The 20,284-nt window shown below is 40.1% G+C and overlaps 1 protein-coding gene and 1 pseudogene across 2 annotated transcripts in view; one reads left to right on the top strand and one right to left on the bottom strand.

Moving 5' to 3' along the window:
• Nucleotides 1–19,316, top strand: part of TAF15 (TATA-box binding protein associated factor 15) — a 30,883-nt gene extending 11,567 nt beyond the window's left edge. The window contains exons 6-16 of one of the 2 annotated variants that reach the window (XM_045836678.1): nt 369–559; nt 2,222–2,243; nt 9,559–9,593; nt 10,212–10,244; nt 11,857–11,966; nt 13,526–13,655; nt 15,788–15,880; nt 16,439–16,520; nt 16,849–16,937; nt 17,060–17,579; nt 18,984–19,316. In XM_045836678.1, coding sequence (XP_045692634.1) covers nt 369–559; nt 2,222–2,243; nt 9,559–9,593; nt 10,212–10,244; nt 11,857–11,966; nt 13,526–13,655; nt 15,788–15,880; nt 16,439–16,520; nt 16,849–16,937; nt 17,060–17,579; nt 18,984–19,023 — 1,345 coding nt within the window. In that variant the 3' untranslated portion in view covers nt 19,024–19,316. Of the gene's footprint in view, nt 1–368; nt 560–2,221; nt 2,343–9,558; nt 9,594–10,211; nt 10,245–11,856; nt 11,967–13,525; nt 13,656–15,787; nt 15,881–16,438; nt 16,521–16,848; nt 16,938–17,059; nt 17,580–18,983 lie in introns of both variants that reach the window. The other variant, XM_045836677.1, reaches the window with a different exon arrangement.
• Nucleotides 14,750–15,482, bottom strand: LOC123816798 (annotated as a pseudogene).
• Nucleotides 19,317–20,284: the final 968 nt, after the last annotated feature.

Raw genomic sequence — 20,284 nt, 5'->3', positions numbered from 1 at the left:
ACTTGTGGCATGTTTGTTGAAGAATCAGATATTTTACTGTACTTTGTGGCACCTTTAATTTTTCAATCCAAGGAAATGTAAAAACCATGGTGATCTTTATTTTTATTTTTTTTGCTTCACTGATATATTTGCATATTTTTTTTCATAATGTGGTACTTCTCCAAGCATAGTGAAGTTGTGTTTGAAGGGCATTCCATTGTTGAAAAGGAGATTTTGTAGGTAAAAGAACTAAGCGATTCCCACCTGAAAATACTAGTGAATGTGGTTGAGGTCTAGCTGGTGAGGTCTTCTGTATCAGTCTCAGTCAACGCGCTACAGCGACTATAATCCTTCTATAAAAATCTCTCAAATTCTTGATTTCTGTTTAGCCAAGGTGGAAGAGCGCCTTCATATGACCAGTCAAACTATGGTCAACAAAATTCGTATGACCAGCAGTCAGGCTATGATCAACATCAAGGTTATGATGATCAGCCAAATTATGATCAGCAGCATGATTCATATAATCAAAACCAGCAGTCCTACCATTCACAAAGGGAAAATTACAGCCACCACACACAAGGTAAGATATACTGACTGCCCCCCTCCCCTTACAGAATTACTCGTATATTGAGTTTTGGATTAAAAAACCCAGAGAGGGTTTCAGCTATAAAAATTTGGAGTGACCTTGAACATATGGTCTCACAGTCATCAAAAGTAGTTTATTAGATTTCTATTTCTGAACTTTTTGGAGATTCCCAAATGGTGACATGACTTTTGATGGCTGATAAATCAATTTCCTTCATTGTATCAGACAACTTTGATTTTTTGGCATATGCTTCTGCTACCAGTTCTCTTGGTAGTGGTGGTGTATTTGATTTGGGGAAATTATAATTCTGTATTAGCCTTCTCTAACCTCAGGAGGACCGGTCATTCCTTCCTTTTGTTTTTCTATAGCACTGTGTATATACCACTGATAATCTAGGAATCTGTTCTTTTTTTTTTTTTTAATATTTTATTTATTTATTTTTAGAGAGGGAAGGGAGGGAGATAGAGAGAGAGAGAGAGAAACGTCAATGTGCGGTTGCTGGGGGTTATGGCCTGCAACCCAGGAATGTAACCTGGCTGGGAATCGAACCTGGGACACTTGGGTTCCCAGCCCGCGCTCAATCCACTGAGCTACGCCAGCCAGGGCTAGGAATCTGTTCTTGCTAAGAAAGGGCAAAGGTCTTGTTTTACTCAATTTTATACTTTCATTGCATAGTATAGGGCTTGGTTCATAGTAAATGCTCAATAAATATTTGTTGAGTAATTGGATGAATAAGTGAATGAATAAAAGTTGGAAGCTCATTCATTGAATATCTTTTTCAGTGAATACATGCACTATCTCTCAGTTTGAAAATCTAGTCATTTCTTGTCCATGCTTAATTTGCATTTAAATATTTTTGAGGTGAAGAAAGTAATAACTTTTCAGCCCTGGCTGGTGTGGGTCAGGATTGAGTGCCAGCCTGAGAACCAAAGGTTCACCAGTTCAATTCCCAGTCAGGGCAAATGCCTGGGTAGTGGGCCTGGTCCCCTGGTAGGGGGTGTGCAAGAGACAACCACATATTGATGTTTCTCTCCCTCTCTTTCTCCCTCCCTTCCCCTCTATCTAAAAGATAAATAAATAACGTCTTTTAAAAATATCTTTAAAAGTAAAGTAATGACTTTTCAGATTTGGGTTATGTTCTCTGTCTAATTTATTAGGGTTCTGTACCTAATGTACTTCAACTCAAACTATTCTACGTCACCATCATCATTTTGCTGTCTGACTTTAGCAAAGTGGAATTTAACAGATATAATTTCCAAACACATTTTTTAAAATATTGGTTGTTGAAGGAAATATTTATTTAATTATTATTTTATTTATTGATGTTTAGAGGGAGAGAGAAACAATGATTTGTTGTTCTGCTTATTGATGCATTCATTGGTTGCCTCTTGTGTGTGCCCTGATTGGGGCGAGAACCCACAGTCTTGGCGTATCGGGACAGCGCTCTAATCAACTGAGCTGTCTGGCCAGAGCTTCCCAAAAAGATTGAATTCCAGTTGGTTTTATGATGGCTTGCATTTGAGTTCTGTGCACATTGCCATTTTACAAAGGACGTGATGTGTGACCTAAAGAGCCATTTAAGATTGTTATAGGAAGCCTGTGTCAGAAATCACAGTGGTTATTTACTTAACATGTGTATTATTTTCTTTTTCATAGATGACCGTCGTGATGTGAGTAGGTATGGAGAAGATAATAGAGGATATGGCGGGTCACAGGGAGGAGGTAGAGGGCGTGGGGGATATGACAAGGATGGAAGAGGTCCTATGACAGGAGCAAGGTAAGTTTTTGGGTATAGGTGTCTACATTTCTTGTCTCTGTCTGTTTGTTTTGTTTTTTTTTTTTAGCTGGTTTACTTCCAGCATCTAATGTAGTTAAGAGGCTTTAAAGAGATTATATTTATTTATATTTTTAAATAAATTAAAAATTTATTTTCAGTCTTAAGATGTTACATAAATTACCTCAAAATAGGTTTATGTTAGCGGTTTATATGATGTACATTAAACATCAGTGGAACTAAGTCCCCTACTATGTTTGTGGTTAAACCACTTAACTATATTTTTTCTGCCAGAGCTTTGGTATCTAAACTTCTTTAAAAGATAACTCTGGGAAATCCAAGTGTTTTGTTTGTAAACAATAAAAGGTAAGTTAACTGTAGATGGAGGGCAGAGAGGCTTTTCCTCAGTCTTGAATCCCCTTGGGAAGGGAAGATAGTAGGGGGCAATGGGATGGAGGTGTGGTTGGCAAAAAGAGGAAGATTTAATGTAACCAAACTATTTTGTCCCTCTTTTTAAGTGAATAGTGAAATAGTAAATGCAAAATCACATACCATTGTGTTAGGTTGTCTAGACTAAGCTATGGAAAAGGAATGACTTTAATATATGATCTCCATTGTTAGTGTTACCAGGTTTGTTTACTATGGCATTCTTTATGAAAGCTGGATTTAAAATTATTTTTAAATTTATCTGTAAATTTAGCACTTTGGTCCAACAAACAAGAATGAAAAAGTAGTTGTCATTTATTGTCTTCAGATGAGGTTTGCAGGGGCAAATTTGTGTGCAAAATGCACAGGCTTCAAAGGTAATTTGTGTTCCTTGGGAATTGAAATTGTCAGTGGCCTGTTAACTGACAGTATACATGAGCACCAGTTCACTCTTGCTCTTCAGGGATTGAGTTGAGTGCCTCCTGCGGTGACCTGAGAAACAGCCAGTTACGTACAACAGTTACTTCTTCAAGTGGGCCAGGAATCTGATCTCACTGACTCCCACTTTTCTGTTTTTGGTGTGCATTGCTTTGATATTATGGCAAGACTAGAGTCTAAACATAATTAATAAAATTTTGTAGGACTTGAACATTAAAAGCCTCTATTGATAGCCAAAGTCAGTGTCCTAGGGTAAAACAAGTATATTGTGTGCCTCTTCAATATCAAAGAGCAGTCGCTCTCACGCACATGTAAACGAACAGTGTTCAGTGACACGCTGCTTCCCTCAGAGCCTCCCTGCTACCTCAAGCAGAACCCCAAACAAGATAGCCCGCAGGTATATTTTATTTTCCAGTTAGTGTGTTTTGGATCATTGGCTGCCTTGGAATGCTCTACATTTTATAGTACATCGTAGGTTTAATTTTCTTGATAAGGAAGTTATAATTATATCCTATAGATTATCTGTTAAACTATGTCAGAATGGTAAAAGGAAAGTGTTTAAGTGTATATTTTCATCTTGAGAGATGACTCGTCTTAGTATCAGCAAGTTGAAAGGATTTTGAATGATCCTCCTGATAAAGGAGCAAAGATCCACAGCATAACCAACCTGGAAGTCCCATTTTTAACCTCTTTGGCAACATATTTCAGTATAAGTTTTGGTCCACATACTGAATCATGAACTAAGTATTTGGTTTTCATATCTTTTTATGTAGCCTTAGAGCCTCTTTGAACAAAATCTTATGCAGGAGCCCACTCTGTACTAATCAGGTCAAAATGCCAATCGTGTTCATGTCCGGGGAGGAATGGAGGAGGGCCCCTGCCCTGTTGCCGACTACCTGGAGCGACTCCCCTCAACCAATAAATAGAAACCCATATGGATCATGATAATTACTCTGTATTGGGTTGGCAGACTTTTTATGTGAAAGGCCACATAGTAAACAATTGAGATTTTGCAAGTCAGTTCCTGTTGCAACTGCTCAATTCTGCCCTTGTATTGTAGCATCAGAGCAGCCATAGACAGTATATAAATGAATACACAGGATTGTGTTCCAATAAAACTGCATTTATGGGTAACTGAAATTTGAAGTTGTATGCTTTTCATGTGTAACTATATCTTACTCAAAGATGTGCTTTTTAAAGCTCATTTATAGAGGTAAAACACTTTGAAATCAAATAAAAATGCCCAGTTTTAGGATCTTTGTCACATGTGGTTTTACGTTTAAGTATCAGAAGACCCAAACCTTTTTTTGTTAGTCTTCATTAACACTCACATTTGTGTTTCTGTTCACCTTACTTAAAAACAGCAAGGTTGAAAATATATGATCCTTTTGGGGCCGTGTGAAGACTATCTGGCATTAGTTGGTTTCATGTTTGAAAAGTAGGGGGTGAGATGAGGATATGGTAAAGGATGGAACACTCTTAGACCCAGGTTGTATGAGTGCTTGCCTGTAGGGAGAATTCAGATGGAAAAGAAACTGTCAGTTTCCAGAAACTGGGGAGAAATGTGAAGGTTATAGGGATTATAGGCAACTGTGCTTTCCTTTGAAAAAGCAGTTGCAGCAAAAAAGATTGAATTTCTTTTATTTTCTTTTTAAAAAAGATTTTTATTTATTTATTTTAGACATAGGGGAAGGGAGGGGAAAAAGGGAGGGAGAGAAACATCAATGAGTAGTTGCCTCTCCAGTACCCCCTACTGGGGACCTGACCTGGCCCACCACCTAGGGACTTCCAGGGAATCGAACCAGCAACACTTTGATTTGCAGGCCAGTGCGCAATCCACTGAGCCACACCAATCAGGGCTGAATTTCTAATTGTCATTTAAAATTGATCACTAATAACTTCTTAGTGCACTAGAAATTTAAGGCCATAAATTCTGTTTTTCATTATTGGTATGTCATCAAGTTAAATAACTGTTTCAGGCTTTAATATCTCAAAGTTACATTGAATTTTGAGTGGTTTTTTTTTTTTAAGATTTTATTTATTTTTACAGAGAGGGGAAGGGAGGGAGAGGGAGAGAAGCATCAATGTGTGGTTGCTTCTTGTGTGCCCCCCACCCGGGACCTGGCCTGCAACCAGAGACCCTTTGGTTTGCAGGCCGGCACTCAATCCACTGAGCCACCCTAGCCAGGGCCCATTGAGTGTTTTCTTAAAAGAGTGTTGATGAGCTCCCTTAAAAAGGTGCATGTGTTCTGTTCTGGCGATCGTCTAGAACAGTGCTGCTCAGTAGAAATATAATGTGTGTTACAGATGTAAGCCGCAAATGTTATTTAAAATTTTCTAGTAAAATGGAAAAATAGGTGAAATTAATTTTAATACTATATTTTATTTAATCTATTATATCCAAAATATTTATTAAAGAATCAGTATAAAAATAGCATACATTCTTTTTTAAAAAATAATATTATTCTTAGGGTTTTTTTTCCCCTTAAGATTTTATTTAGTTATTTTTAGAGAGACGGAAAAGGAGGGAAAAAGAGGGGGAGAGAAATCTCGATGTGAGAGAGAAACATTGGTTACCTCTTATGCCCCCAGTCGGAGGATCTGGCCCGTAACCCAGGCCTGTGCCCTGACCTGGGATTGGACTAGCATTCTTTCAGTTCACAGGCTGGCACTCAGTCCACTGAGCCACACCAGCCAGGGCTCCCACAGTCTTTTTTTCATTCTAAGACTTTGAAATTCGTGTTGTATTTTACATTTAGAGTACATCTTAATTTAGACTATCCACATTTGAAATGGTCAACAGCCATGCATAACTAGTGAATAATGAATTGGACAGTGCAGCTCTGGAATGATAGATTCTTGGCCTCCTGAAATGTTGGTAAATGCTGAATCCAGAAAGCGTTTTTAACCACACATAACGACATGGGAAGAGATGAAACACATACAGCTATGTTGAGAATGGTATTTAAATCCATAGAATCATTTCTGTTTGGAATTAATGTTAGTGTTCTTTGTACCCCCAAAATTGTATTTTGGATTTACTAGTATAAAAACTTAAGCACAGCACAGTTTTACTTTTTAAACTAATCTTTTTCAATTTTTAGCCAAGTCCCTTTTTCTGTTTAGATATAGAATTTTCTGGTAATAAAGTTTACTGCATTGCTCTCTTCTTGGTAGTTTTAGTTCTTGAGTAAATGTAGTTAAATTTTTTTGAAATTATTGGTTGGGAATAGAGATGCTGTCAAAGAACTTTTTTTCCTCTTGATAAGCACCGGAAATGAAATCCGTCTTGTGTGAATATGTAATATAACAGTGAAAGCCCCCAGCTCTGCCCTAGGACAGAGTGGTCACTGTGATTTTGAACTTTGGGGCAACCATTTCTGCAGCTGAGTCAAGAATATTTTGTTGGTTTTCTTATGCAGGGGGCACTTACCTATAAATTTGAGTATGCTTGTGTCTCTACTGTAGTAAATACCTCTACGACTTCACTTTAAAATGTTCTTCAGGAATTCTGTATGTGTACAAGTTTGCTTCCTTTTCTGGGAGGAAAACATTTATTACTGCAATATTTTGATTCATAGATGTTCACATATACTCATGTCTTAATTTGCTGTTAAGGCCTTAACTTAGTATATGGAAAAGGGACCTGTAAGTTGACTACAGGTTTGAAAGAAAGATTTTTTTTTTTAAGATTTTATTTATTTTTAGAGAGGTGAAGGGAGGGAGAAAGAGAGAGAGAAACATCAATGTGTGGTTGCTTCTCATGTGGCCCCCACTGGGGACCTGGCCGGCAACCCAGGCATGTGCCCTGACTGGGAATCAAACCTGCGATGCTTTGGTTCAAAGCCCGCGCTCAATCCACTGAGCTACGCCTGCCAGGGCAGAAAGATTCTTAATCATAGGCCTGTCTTCTGTTAATTATTTAATAGTGAGTAATACTTGAGGTTTTTTTACTGTATTTATTGTAAGCTTCCTAATAAGGGATTATGATATAACACATGAAATTTTCTAATAAAGAGAAAAATAATTGATACATTTGAACTTGGAAGAAAGCATCACATAGAATTTTAGATGATCTAGACTCAAACTTTAATGTACGTATGAGTTTATTTGGGATCTTATTAGAATGCAGATGTTGATTCAGTGGGTCTGGGGTGAGGCCCAAGATCATGCTTTTCTGAGACATTTCCAGGCTCTGCTTATCCTGCTATTGCATGGATGGCCCTTTGAGCAGCAGGGATAGAGACCCATGTTTTGTGAAGGAGGAATCTGAAGCCTGGGGAGAGGTAACAGCTTGTCCAGATTTCAGGATTGATTAGTGATAGTTAAGACTATATCCTGGACCTCTCAGTTTGAAGATCAGTACTTTTGCATATGTGCTAGGCGTTTTCACATTTATGGCTGTTGTGTAGAAGTCTTCAGCTGCCGCATTTTCAAAGGAAATGCTCAGTAAAGATGATTTAAGTTAAAATGTCACTATGTGAAGGAATAGGAAATTATAAACCTATTCAGATGTCATTGGTTTTATATGCTTTTTATTTTGCAGTGATATGTCCTTTTTAAAAATTGTACAAAAATGATATTGCTGGCCAGAATAGAAATTGTAGGAATTAGCTCGTGTATGAAATTGTATGTTTTCTCTACCTGTTGGCCAGTTAAACAATATGGTACTCAGTTAAGATGACAGCAGAATAATTAAGAGGTATTTCTTTTAGCACTTAACTTGTAGAAATTTCCTTTTAAAAAATCTGCTTTATTCTGGGGACTTGAACTTCCTTATGTAGGAATGTGAACTAAATATTTTCACTGGTTCTGTTCTCATCATTTTTTGGAATTCCAGTGATCATCTTTGATCATTAGGTGTTCACAGCTGAGATACTTTGGTTTCCAATAATAAGATTTTTAGTGGTTTAATCTCAAGAACTCTATTGGCTTCCCTTTCCTAAAGAGTTAAGTAGTGATATACAGGTCATTCCGAAGTTCAGGGAGGGCTTGGGTACTGTTCTGGAAGACAGGTCTTAAGAGACTCACTAGAAAACTGTATCTATAGGAAGGACCTGAGTGTCTTATTGTCTGCATAGCCTTGAAGTAGCTTTATTCGTTCTCCTTTTTAGGCTTCCTGAAAAATCAAACAGAATAAATAGCAAATTAAGATGTATTAGTATGTATCCGTATCTGTGCTGATTGCAAGGTAGAATTTTTTTATATCAAGTTAGTAGAAAAGACTAATGATAAAGGAAGAATACTTTCTCATTTAGTTAGTGGTTTTTTTCAGGGTGGCTTAGAAAAGCCATCTAGAGGGCATGGGTATCCCTAGTGAGGCATCTGAGCAGTGAGGGGACATGAGTATATTGGGCTAGTTTATTGGGTTATAGCAGAAGATTAGATATCACCATCTGAAAACTTCGGGTGCTTTTATTTCCATTTCAGCACTTGAATCTTAGAGGATTACTTAATGCAATCCAGAAAAACACGTTTTCAATGTATGGGTTTTTAAAAGAGTTTCTTGATAAGAGAGATCTTAGATTTCTTATGTAAAACTGTGCACACAAGGACCATTAACTTTTATCTGACAGTGGAAGTTTGCCAGATAAGTGGTCTCCTTGTGGGAAGCTGCACTACTGGAGTGTATTGCACTCTGTCTCTGGTGTGGTCTACTGACTGAGGTTAGAACATTTGACAACACGAACCTCAGTAGCTCTGCTGGGAAGAGATCTAGTCCATTGTGGCGGGTATGGGGTAGGAGAGCAGTTTTAAGTTAAGCTTTTTTTCAGTGCTCATTTTATCAGCTTTCAGAAAGATCTGCAATTTTTAAGACTGCTTTTATTCAGGCTTACTTTCACATTTGCACCTCATTTTCTCTTCATCTCATAAAACCCACTGTTTGATACCACAGTGGAACGCAGTACTCAAGTGTTTACCTCTCCTATTCTGCTGTCTAAATCTTAACCTTGCTTTATATGGGTTTTCTGTTTTTTTTTCTTTTTTTTCATATTTTAAAAAATATCTCCTTGGAAAGAATGTTTCCTCTAGCATTCTTCATGATGTACCTCCAATTTTAATTTGTGATTTGAGTAGTGTCCCTTTGGCTTGGGGTTGGGAAGACTTTAAAATAAGGATATTAGATGTGTTCTGTAATACACTTGAAAAGGCATCCATGTGGAAAGAGCTCACTGGGAAAACACTTAGGTGAAAACAACATTTCGAAGTCTATGAAATGGAATTGACTGGAAAGTTAGAGGTGCTGCTGTTTTCCTAGGTGCTCTACTTGTGACAGTTAAGTGTAGACTGAGCCCAGGGCTCAGCACATTAGAGACTTAAGGAAGAAATCATTTCTTCAATTTTTCCTCTGCAGTGGTGGTGACCGCGGTGGCTTCAAAAATTTTGGTGGTAAGTGCTGAGTATCCCAAAATGTTTCAGTGGAAATGCTATATAAATCTAAAAGCCACCAATATCTTGCAGACGCAGTCTAAGCCCTTTCTTACTTACTCTGTTGAGGCTGGTATGTGTTGTATGCTTAAAAACAAGATTTTATATATATACGTGTATATATATCAAAGAAAACAGTAAAAAGCCATAGTTGATCTCAGTCCAATGGATTTCTACACAGTGAATTTGCATGAAAGAGTCTGGTGACCAATGAATAAGACCCACTGGATTTTGACAGTACGTTGTTTTAAGAAAGGTAGCTGACATGGTGTTTTTAAATTGTTAGGGTTTTCCAGTAAGCCTTCACAACCAGAGCTTAACAGAAGTGATACTGGCGTAATGCCAAAGTGGCAGGTGTTGTTTGGGACAAGTTTAAGGAAATACTGACATTCATCTTGATTTCATAAACTATTTATAAAATTTAATTTATATATTTACTTTGTAAATCTGTGATGGTTGACTTTCGAGGATTTTGGAAGTATTGACTTTTCATGCCTTGGTTATTATTACTGTTTTATAATGATTTCTAACAAGTTGTCTTAAATAGCTTTGTTTTCTTTTTCTTGTTTTTCATCTTAGGTCACAGGGATTATGGCCCCAGACCAGATGCTGGTAAGATTTATGGTAGTTTGTAACTTTGCTGTTAAGAGAATGCTAGTTTTCCAGTTTTTTCAGGAAAAAAAAGTGTGTGTTTGAAAGAGTTAGTTCAGGAGGAAGGTTTAATTTGATGGTGCTGCCAGAACTGGGGAGCTTTACCTCTAAAGACACACCAGAAAGAAAAATTCATGGGAATTTGTTGGGCAAAATTGTTATGTTTGCATTTTCCTATGTTCTACGTTTTCTTTTGTGACGTATTTGGTTTTTACTGTTAATTAATGCTATTTATTTAATCACTGCAAATCAGATTGGGGAGAATTTGTATTATTGAGGAATTAGAAGTAGAAAACCTTTAAGAAAATACTTCATTGGATTGGTAGTCTCCATAGTGGGCCTAAGGAACCTGGATACATATACATTAGAGAGTTGTCTTACTCTAGGCAGAAGTCACTAGTTTCATGTGGCTTTTATTTTTTATTTTATTTATTTTATTTTTTTAAGATTTTACTTATTTATTTTTAGGGAGGGAAGGAGGGGAGAGAGAGAGTGGGAGAGAGAGAGAGAGAGAGAGAGAGAGAGAGAGAAACATCAATGTGCGGTTGCTGGGGGTTATGGCCTGCAACCCAGGAATGTACCCTAGCTGGGAATCGAACCTGGGACACTTTGGTTCCCAGCCCGAGCTCAATCCACTGAGCTATGCCAGCCAGGTATTTTTTATTTTTATATTTTATTTATTTTTAGACAGAGGGGAGGAGGGGAGAAAGAGAGGGACAGAAACATCAATGTGTGGTCGCCACTCACACGCCCGCTACTGGGGATCTGGCCCTGCAGCATGTGTCCTGACTGGGGCTCGAACAAACGATCCTTGGGTTTGCAGGCCAGTGTTCAGTCCACTGAACCAGACCAGCCAGGGCATGGCTTTTATTTTTAAATGAAATTCAAGGCTACGTGGAGCCTTTTGAAAGTTATGATTTAGAGATTAATATATATTGAAATCAGAACTTTTGTTTTTATTAAGATGCCAAAGTATTCTATATGGAAGGCAATTTCTGAATTACCCCTTGATGGACTGAATTTTTTACATCTTTCTTACTTTGTTGTACTAATCCAAAAGTGTGCATGTAAGGTAAGGTGTGTGTCAGGGTGCCCCACCCTCCGGTGTTACAGCGCTGTTGCAGTGAGCGGGGACCACCAGTCCTGCTTGGCTTGCTTGGGAGTCTAAAGTGTCAGATTTGGGGGCTTGTCTACTAGAGAGCCTTAAAAGTATTGATTACCCATAAACAATTAAAGCTCTCCAAAGAGAGGAGTGCTAATTTATAACCCCCCATCTCCATGAGTTTGAGTTCTGTATCTGATCTGAAGAGTGAGATTTATAAGATCTCCCTTCTTTGGTCTTACGTATTTTATAATGTGGACTTGATCCACTTTATCTTAAGTTTAGTTGTAAGAATTGACCAAATAACTATTGTGACCACTTAGCATATGTACACAAGATTTTTCTTATATTGGTCCTTTTTTTGGTCATAGAAACAGTTGAATATTGAACAATAAATTATTATTGATTATTAAGCAGGATGTAGTAAAACCAAGGAATTTGTAAAATTAACCATAATTTTTTTTCCCTTAGATTCAGAATCTGATAATTCAGATAACAACACAATCTTTGTGCAAGGACTTGGGGAGGGTGTGTCTACAGATCAAGTGGGGGAGTTCTTTAAACAGATAGGAATTATCAAGGTGAGTGAAAAGTATGGCTTATGTTAAAAAAATCTCATAATTATTAACACATTCTGGTTAATATGTACAGGTTGCATAATAAGCCTATATTCTAGTAAGGCTTGTCTGTGAAAATTCACTGATGCACATTCTCACCCTTGTCTAGGCATTTGCTAAATACATGATGATTTTATTCCTTGATTGTGTTTACCTTTCCACAGCCTTTTACAGCTTTAGCTTTCGATTGTGGGGCTGTAAAAATAGTCTCTGACTAGCTCCTATAATTGTGAGACCACATGAGATTGTGAGAACATTTTATAGATTCTGAAATATAAATACAGGCAAACTCAGGTTGTTACTAAACTGCTTTTTGTTTTGATATTCCATGCTCGTGATATATATTAGCTTAGTACATAATGCTTTATTTTATAACTTTATTGTTTATTTAAGTGTCTTGTATACTGTTTATTTCATACAAATATTGGGTTGGCCAAAAAGTTCATTTAGTTTTTTCTGTACAATGGCTCTAGTAGTGCTTAGTTGTCTCTAACTTCATTTGAAATAATTTTGTTAGATTGTATTTTGACAGCTGTCATATCAGTGTGTATTAAAAAAAACTTACTAAAAAACATGAATTTTTGTGCAGCTGTTTTAATATTGAAGATTGTAGAAAATAAGCAACATTTTTTGCTATTATGTTTTATTATTTCAAGAAAGATAAAAACGCAACTGAAATGCAAAAATGATTTGTGCATTGTATTGAGAAGGTGCTGTGACTGATCAAATGTGTTAGAAGTGGTTTGCGAAGTTTCTTGGTACTGTTGACATTTTGGCCAAATAATTCTTTGCTGTGGAGCTGTCTTATGCACTGGAAGATGTTTAGCAGCACCCCGGGCCTCTACCCACCAGAAGCCAATAGCGGGAGATAGTCTACATACTCAAAATATCCAAATCAATAACATTTGGTGAAGATGAAAAATGTGTCTTATTTTACAGGAAAAATGTAATGGACATTTTGGCCAGCCCAGTGTTTTTCATCTCTTCTGCTAGAAAGCATCAGTCAGAGCGGTGTTAGTAGATTGTAGCGTTTCATTTGCCTGAACAGTTGACAGTTGTCTTGTTTTAATGTCTGTGGAATTACTCATTTTTTCACCCTCTTCTTGGGAAATTAAATTAATTACACAATGAAATATGAAAAAATTCATACTTCTGATTAGGTAAACATTCTCCCTTGTCTTCCGCTCCCAACCCAGCCGGATCTAGGTGCAATGTCAGTGGTAATCTGTTGATTCACTCAGTGAGCGTTCTTCCTGGCCTTTTTGTGTTACAAGGTGTACATTTACATGAAGCATTATTTGTATAACTTGTATGTTTAAAGGAATTATACGTAGATACAACAGTATATACTGTGTGTCGTTTTTAGCTAGGTTTTCATGTAATGTGTCTCAGAGTGTTTTCCTTTTTAATAAAAGGTACATAGTATTTTGTAGCATGGATATGTGAATTTTTTAAAAGAATAAATTACATGGTTCTTGATCACTTTTTCTTAACATGCTAACACCAACTCGTCTGTTCCTCAGACAAACAAGAAGACTGGAAAACCAATGATAAACCTGTACACAGACAAGGACACGGGGAAGCCGAAAGGAGAGGCAACAGTGTCATTTGATGACCCTCCTTCAGCTAAGGCAGCCATTGACTGGTTTGATGGTATGTTTCATTCTTGTAATGTCAGCATGCCGTTTGGATGTTTTCTAGTCTTGAAGTTAAAATAAATTTTGGCAGACAGTGGTTATTTTCATGTTTACTTTCATAGTGAATTTTGTTAAGAATACAGGCCAGGGCTTTTACTTACCTTTGGAAATGAGATGAGCTCTCTTCTTGTTTTTGTCTGCACTGTGTCCTTATGTCACGACTTGTGCTTCGGGCCACCCTGATCTGGGTGTAGAGGGTTGGCCTGGCTGACCCTATATTCTTTTAAAATTTAGATTAATTTTTCTTTCAAATACAAAGTTAATATACAGAAAAAATAGTAAGATTTTTTTCCCCTGTGAAAATGAGAAAGTTTGGGAAAATAAAGGAGTTAAAGCAACCATAGTCCTCTACTCAGAGATAACCACTGATAATATTTTTATTAACTTCCAGTCTTTAAAGCTTTTTTAAAAATAATTTTATCATTACATTCCAAATGTAGTTTAGTTCCATGTTCCTTTGGTGGGGGTAAAAAATTTTTATTGGAAAATAGATAATACAACTTGAAATGGATTTGAGGCAAATTGTGTCATAAGTAGATTTTTATTTAAGTGGCTAAGCAAAGTTTAAAAAGCTAGTAACAGTAAAAGAAATGTCTCTGGGACAGGACCAGCAGTACGAGAAACGAGCGTGCGAGCACCTGGGTGATACACCCATTTCGCAGTAGTGCGGCTCTTACACTGACGTGTTAACTGCCCACAGCCCGCACGGAGCCACAGCCCCGCACTTCAGCGGCCGCACGCCGACAGGTCTCGAGGAAACCCTTTTTAAAGAGGCGTAGCCCGGGCGCTCCCTCATTGGCCAACTCTGCCTAAGTTTAGGTGTGCGGAGGGGCTCGCGTGCATCCAGAGTAGGCCACGTGCAGCATGTTATTGGGACGGTGTTCTGAAATAAGGTTTCAGGACAGGGACAGTGAGGTTGGGAAGAAGACGCGGCGGAATGAAGCCCTAATTACTGTACGTGCATATTTTTGGCAGCAGGGGAAACCTTTTACACAAATTACAGACAAAAGGCAAGTAAACAGGAAAGTTCACACATTCTGCACAGTATTTTCACTTTGCTGTCATCATTTGTACACACTCTTCATAGTTTACTCGACCAACACCATCAGTATCTGCTTCCTGGGTCATTTCATCGACCTCTTCATCTGTCACTTTCTGTCCAAGGCCTGTCGTCACATGGCGAAGGTCGGCTGCTCTGATGCAGCCCTCGCCATCTTCGCCGGACGCCCGGAGTGCTTCTCTCGTTGCTTCGCTGTCCGCGTCCTTCATCTTGCTTGTCACCCTTGTCGGGAATGTCGAGAAGTCAGTTGTGCCATTACATCCACACCTGTTCCATTAATCATGTTCCGTAACTCTGCTGCTGCGGGGTTCTGCCCGAGAGACCCCCTTACGGTTCCCGGTTCCTTCATTGTTCCAGGCCCCTCGCCGTCCTTGTCAAATAGTGAGGGAGCGCTTCTGAGCTCTGCGGTCTGCCCTGCAGCCCGTCGGCCGGCCGTGCTGCGAGGGCCGCCGGTCTCCGGGCCGTGGCCGCACAGCCGCTTCCCTCGGCCTTCGTGCTCTTCCCCTTAACCGTTTTAACACGGTCCTTTCCCCATGCTCCTGTAAATTCACCCGTGTCTTCCAAAACATCATTTCGTACTTTTACCTCTTCCAAGATGAGGTCGTGATAGCTTCTGTGTCCTCACCTCCGTGTTCTTTTTTGTACGAACCCGTCAGGCCCCATCACCTTGCTGTTACCTCGGCTCTTTGGGACCCTAGTGCGTTTGAGTTTGCATGAGGGCATGCCAGTTAGTCCTCTGAAATTAAAAATATTCAACACAATTTAACATTTTGGTTGAGAAGTGGAGATAGGGAGTAGCATTTCTTTTCTTTTTTTAATTCTCACCGCAGGGTATGCTCATTGATTTTAGAGGGGAAGGGAGGGAGAGAAACATCCATGTGAGTGATGCCGGCCAGTTACTGCTTGTATCCTCCCTGACTGGGAATCGAACCCATGACCTTTCGGCTTATAGGATGATGCTCCAACCAATTGAACAACCCAGCCAGGACTGGTGTAGCTTTTCTTCAAAATCATTTCCTTTCTTTTAGGGAAAGAATTTCATGGCAACATCATTAAAGTGTCCTTTGCCACCAGAAGACCTGAATTTATGCGAGGAGGTGGAAGTGGAGGTGGGCGGCGAGGTAAGAGACTTGTTGCTGACTGGCCTGGGTGTTGTAGAAAGGGTTTAGATTTGAGCCTGGCAAATCCCCGCCTTGTGAGCTTGATGATGCCGCCTTCTCTCCTTTGTTGTTTTTCCTTCTGTGTTATGATGAGAGGGTATTAAATAGATTAGGTAAATAAGGCGTCATAGCACCTAAGAGAGTAGTGGGAGAAGGTTCTAAAAATCTCTTTGGAAGGCTGTAGAACAGTTTGTTATTCACCTGGAAATCAGTAGGTGATCATTAGATACCTGACTAGGTACTCAGTCTGACCAGTTTATAAGTTCCCTGATAGAGTTAAACTAAGGAGGATATTATAGAAAAGTTTTTAAGTGCGTTATTGGCACTGCAAAGTGTGTCTGGGGTCTTTTCCACGTTTCCTGCACTTACTCTGCAAAGCCCCAGTCAAAGAACCACTGAGGCCTTTCATAAGGGGGGTGTCGTCTGGTTCATGGTAGGCTCATGCCTTTAGTTCTTCCATCTGGTACTTTTTTCCTGCTTTGTTCATGTCTGCTGCTGATTTGTCCCTTCTCTCCCCAGGCCGTGGAGGATATAGAGGCCGTGGAGGCTTTCAGGGGAGAGGTGGAGACCCCAAAAGTGGGGACTGGGTTTGCCCTAATCCGTAAGTATCCCATTTACTTTGGTGGTAGTAGAAGTTAGGATTGAAGTTGGAAGGTGTAACCGGGGTTCTGAATCCGTTGGAAGCTTTTGAGGAGCATCTTTGTTTTCCTTACTTTTTTTTTTTTTAGATTTTATTTATTTTTATTTTTAGAGAGGGAAGGGGGGGAGAAAAAGTGAGAGAGAGAAACATTAATGTGCACTTGCTGGGGGCTGTGGCCGCAACCCAGGCATGTGCCCTGACTGGGAATCGAACCTGCGACACTTTGGTTTGCAGCCCGCGCTCAGTCCACTGAGCTACACCAGCCAAGGTTATTTTCCTTATTTCCCAGGTCATGTGGAAATATGAACTTTGCTCGGAGGAATTCTTGCAATCAGTGCAATGAGCCTAGACCAGAGGATTCTCGTCCCTCTGGAGGAGGTAGGTTGGCTTTTTGGGTCAGCCTTTTAATAGCATCTACATGGTATTTATTTTCTGACAAGCATTAAGGAAACTTGACTGTTGCTTTGCTGACCTCATTGGTTTGCATTTCTATCTTGCAGATTTCAGGGGAAGAGGCTACGGTGGAGAGAGGGGCTACAGAGGTCGTGGGGGCAGAGGTGGAGACCGAGGTGGCTATGGTGGAGATAGAAGTGGGGGTGGCTATGGAGGAGACAGAAGTGGGGGTGGCTATGGTGGAGACAGAAGTGGGGGTGGTTACGGTGGGGACAGAGGAGGTGGCTATGGAGGAGACCGAGGAGGCTATGGTGGGGACCGGGGAGGCTATGGCGGGGACCGAGGAGGCTATGGAGGAGACCGAGGAGGCTATGGAGGAGACCGAGGAGGCTATGGTGGAGACCGAGGAGGCTATGGAGGGGACCGAGGGGGCTATGGAGGGGACCGAGGAGGCTATGGCGGGGACCGAGGAGGCTATGGAGGAGATCGAAGTGGAGGGGGCTATGGAGGAGACCGTGGTGGTGGCGGTGGCTATGGTGGAGACCGAAGTGGAGGCTACGGAGGAGACAGGAGTGGTGGCAGCTATGGAGGAGACCGAGGTGGCTATGGAGGCAAAATGGGAGGAAGGTGAGTATCAAATACACCTTTTACCTCACTGCTCCTCGATGTTCATGTCTGAGCCCTTTTTGTCACATTTCCTCCTTGTCCAGTGTTTTGGAACTTGAATTTCCTATTGGCAGTTCTGTCAGGGTAGGGAAGATCCAATTTCTAAAAACTAGTGTTTTGAAAACTCTTATTCATAAATATTTATATGAGTGTGTGTATTATGCATTCTCATAGCTAAAGATACTTGAGATAGAGAGGTAACTCGAAACTGTGTTAGGGATTCTTAATCTAAGTGGTGGAGAGAACACACCTTTCATAGTGGTGTGCTCTTTCAAACCACACGTGCTGTGTACCCTGCGGTGGTTTTCTGGTGATTCTGGCAACACTTTTTCCAGATGAAAATCACCGATGGTACCGGTGGGAGTGCGTTGTGCCTTGCACACGAATGGTGTAGCGGCAGGAAAAAAATGAGTAACCAGTGACAGAAAGAAATTTCAGTTATTATACTAAGCATTTGTGTGCCAGAGGCAGTGCAGGATACTGAGAATGAGTGTAGCGCGTGGTTCGGAGCACGGAGTTCGGAGACAGACTGATGGGGTTCAGGTCTTGGCTCCACAGCGGTGTGGCCTTAGGCAAGTTACTTACCCCTTGGAGCATCAGTGCTGTCGTGCGTACAGTGGGGCTGGCGGTACTTCCTTCGTGGGGTTGTATTGGGTTACGTCATAGAAGTTGCTGGCCCACAGTGAGTACTGTGTAATTGTTAGCTGTTAAAAATTATCATCGTCTATTCAATACTCGTTAGCATACGGCAGATCCTGCGGAAGTGTCTGTATATGCCGGGTGGGGCAAAAGTAGGTTTACAGTTGGGAGTATGCCAAAACACAATAGTTTATTATTGTATTACTGTTTATTAAGTATTGTACTGTTTTCCATAACAGCCGTGAACCTGCTTTTGCCCCACCCTGTATCTTAGTTCTAGGCATCCTGTCAATCTCATGAAGTGGGTTTTTACAGAGTTGGGAACATTGAGTAACTTTCCCAGGATCACATGGTAAGTGGCAGGTCCAGAATTGTACATGAAAGTGTTTGTTCGCTTGACCCACTATGCCGGTGGCCTGTGCAGAGCGCTGGAATCAGCGTAGTCTCTGACCTCCTGAAACACCGCAGTGGTTTGGAGTCCTTACTCTGCGAGGAACTTTCAAGAGAGTTGATGATAATAAAACTGCTTTTAGGAACTTCATGGGTCTTAAAGCTCATAAGACATGTATTACACACCTTCTAGGAGTAGAGAAATAAATAAGGCATGGAGCCATCCTTGCAGAAATTGTCAAGCTGATACCAGTCAACAGCACCCTGAAGAAGTGTTTGATACCCCTCTTCGGTAGAACATTAGAATTTAGTCTGGCTCTTTATTTTCATTTCTAGAAATGACTACAGAAATGATCAGCGCAACCGACCGTACTGATGACTGTTTTGAACGTTCCTTTGTCTCTGACATGATCCATAGTGAAATTGCCAGAGTTTTGCCTGCTGCTTCCCTCGTGGCCTCTTCTTGGGTAGTGAAATTAAGTGACATTTGGAATTTTATTTGGGGGGGGGGCGCTGGGACAGTTTTTCTTTTAGTAATGTTTGTTGAAATTTTCCTCTTTAGTTTCCAACTCCCCCCTTCCCAACCCTTGAAGCTAAGTGCGTTGTAAAATATTGCCAAAATGGAAAGTGTTTTGTAATAACTGCAATAAAGGCTGCTCGTTTTGTGGATTTCTGTGCATTTAGTGCATTGTTCTTTTACGCTCAGGATTCAGTTATAGCAGATTCTAACCCTGAAGAATTAGGAAATGAATTCTACTTCATTACAGTAAAATGTTCCTTCCAACAACATTTATTGAACTTCTACTCCGTCTAGAAGAGCAGTTTTTCAAGAACAGTTGCACATCAGAATCTTCTGAGAAAGCTGGTAAAGTACAGGTCCCGGGCCTCATCTTGGGTCTGTTGGGTCAGAACGTGGGGGGTGTGGGGAGCAGGACTGAGACTCGATGTCGGCTCACCAGGTGGTTCGGTAGTCGCTTCCAGTGTGCAATTGAGGACCATTTCTGGAGGGCAGTGCTCTCGGTGCTGGGGGTATGGGGGTCTAAGGGCTGGGGGGAAGAGGAAGGGTTCAGTGAGGGCACGCGGTGTGGTGTTTGGTAATCATTAAAAGCTGTTCCTTCCTCCCTTACCAAGAACCTAGGGCAGGCACTGCACCAGATGCTGGGTCTTGCCCACCATGCACATATAACATAGAGTGTGGTAAGGGGTCCAATGAGAAGAAATCAAGGTACTTTTGAGGGCTGGTTTGAAAGGTACTTCATTCAGTCGTGGGACTGGGAGCCTTGAGGGAAGAGTAGGGGCTGACCAAATAATGAGGCTGGGGTTGAGCAAGTGGTGTTCTCAGCAGAAAACTGGTGACGTGAACAAATTACCGGATTTTGCCTTATACAATGAACACCCATGTTTTTGGCCCAAACTTCAAGGAAAAAAATCTCTCATTTTAATTTTTTAAATTCAATTATTTATATTTAGAAACAAAACCAATTATCCTATTCCGGGGTATTATTTTGCATATGAGTATCATTATTTCTTTTTAGAGTTACACTTTTATTATTTTTACTTTTTAAAGATTTTATTTTTTAGAGAGAGGGGAAAGAAGAGAGATAGAAACATCGATATGCAAGGGACACATTGATCAG

Source organism: Phyllostomus hastatus, unplaced genomic scaffold, assembly GCF_019186645.2.
Source record: "Phyllostomus hastatus isolate PE091 unplaced genomic scaffold, TTU_PhHast_1.1 phas_contig_210, whole genome shotgun sequence".
In the NCBI taxonomy this organism is placed as follows: Eukaryota; Metazoa; Chordata; class Mammalia; order Chiroptera; family Phyllostomidae; genus Phyllostomus; species Phyllostomus hastatus.
This window is presented reverse-complemented; position numbering and strand designations above follow the sequence as displayed.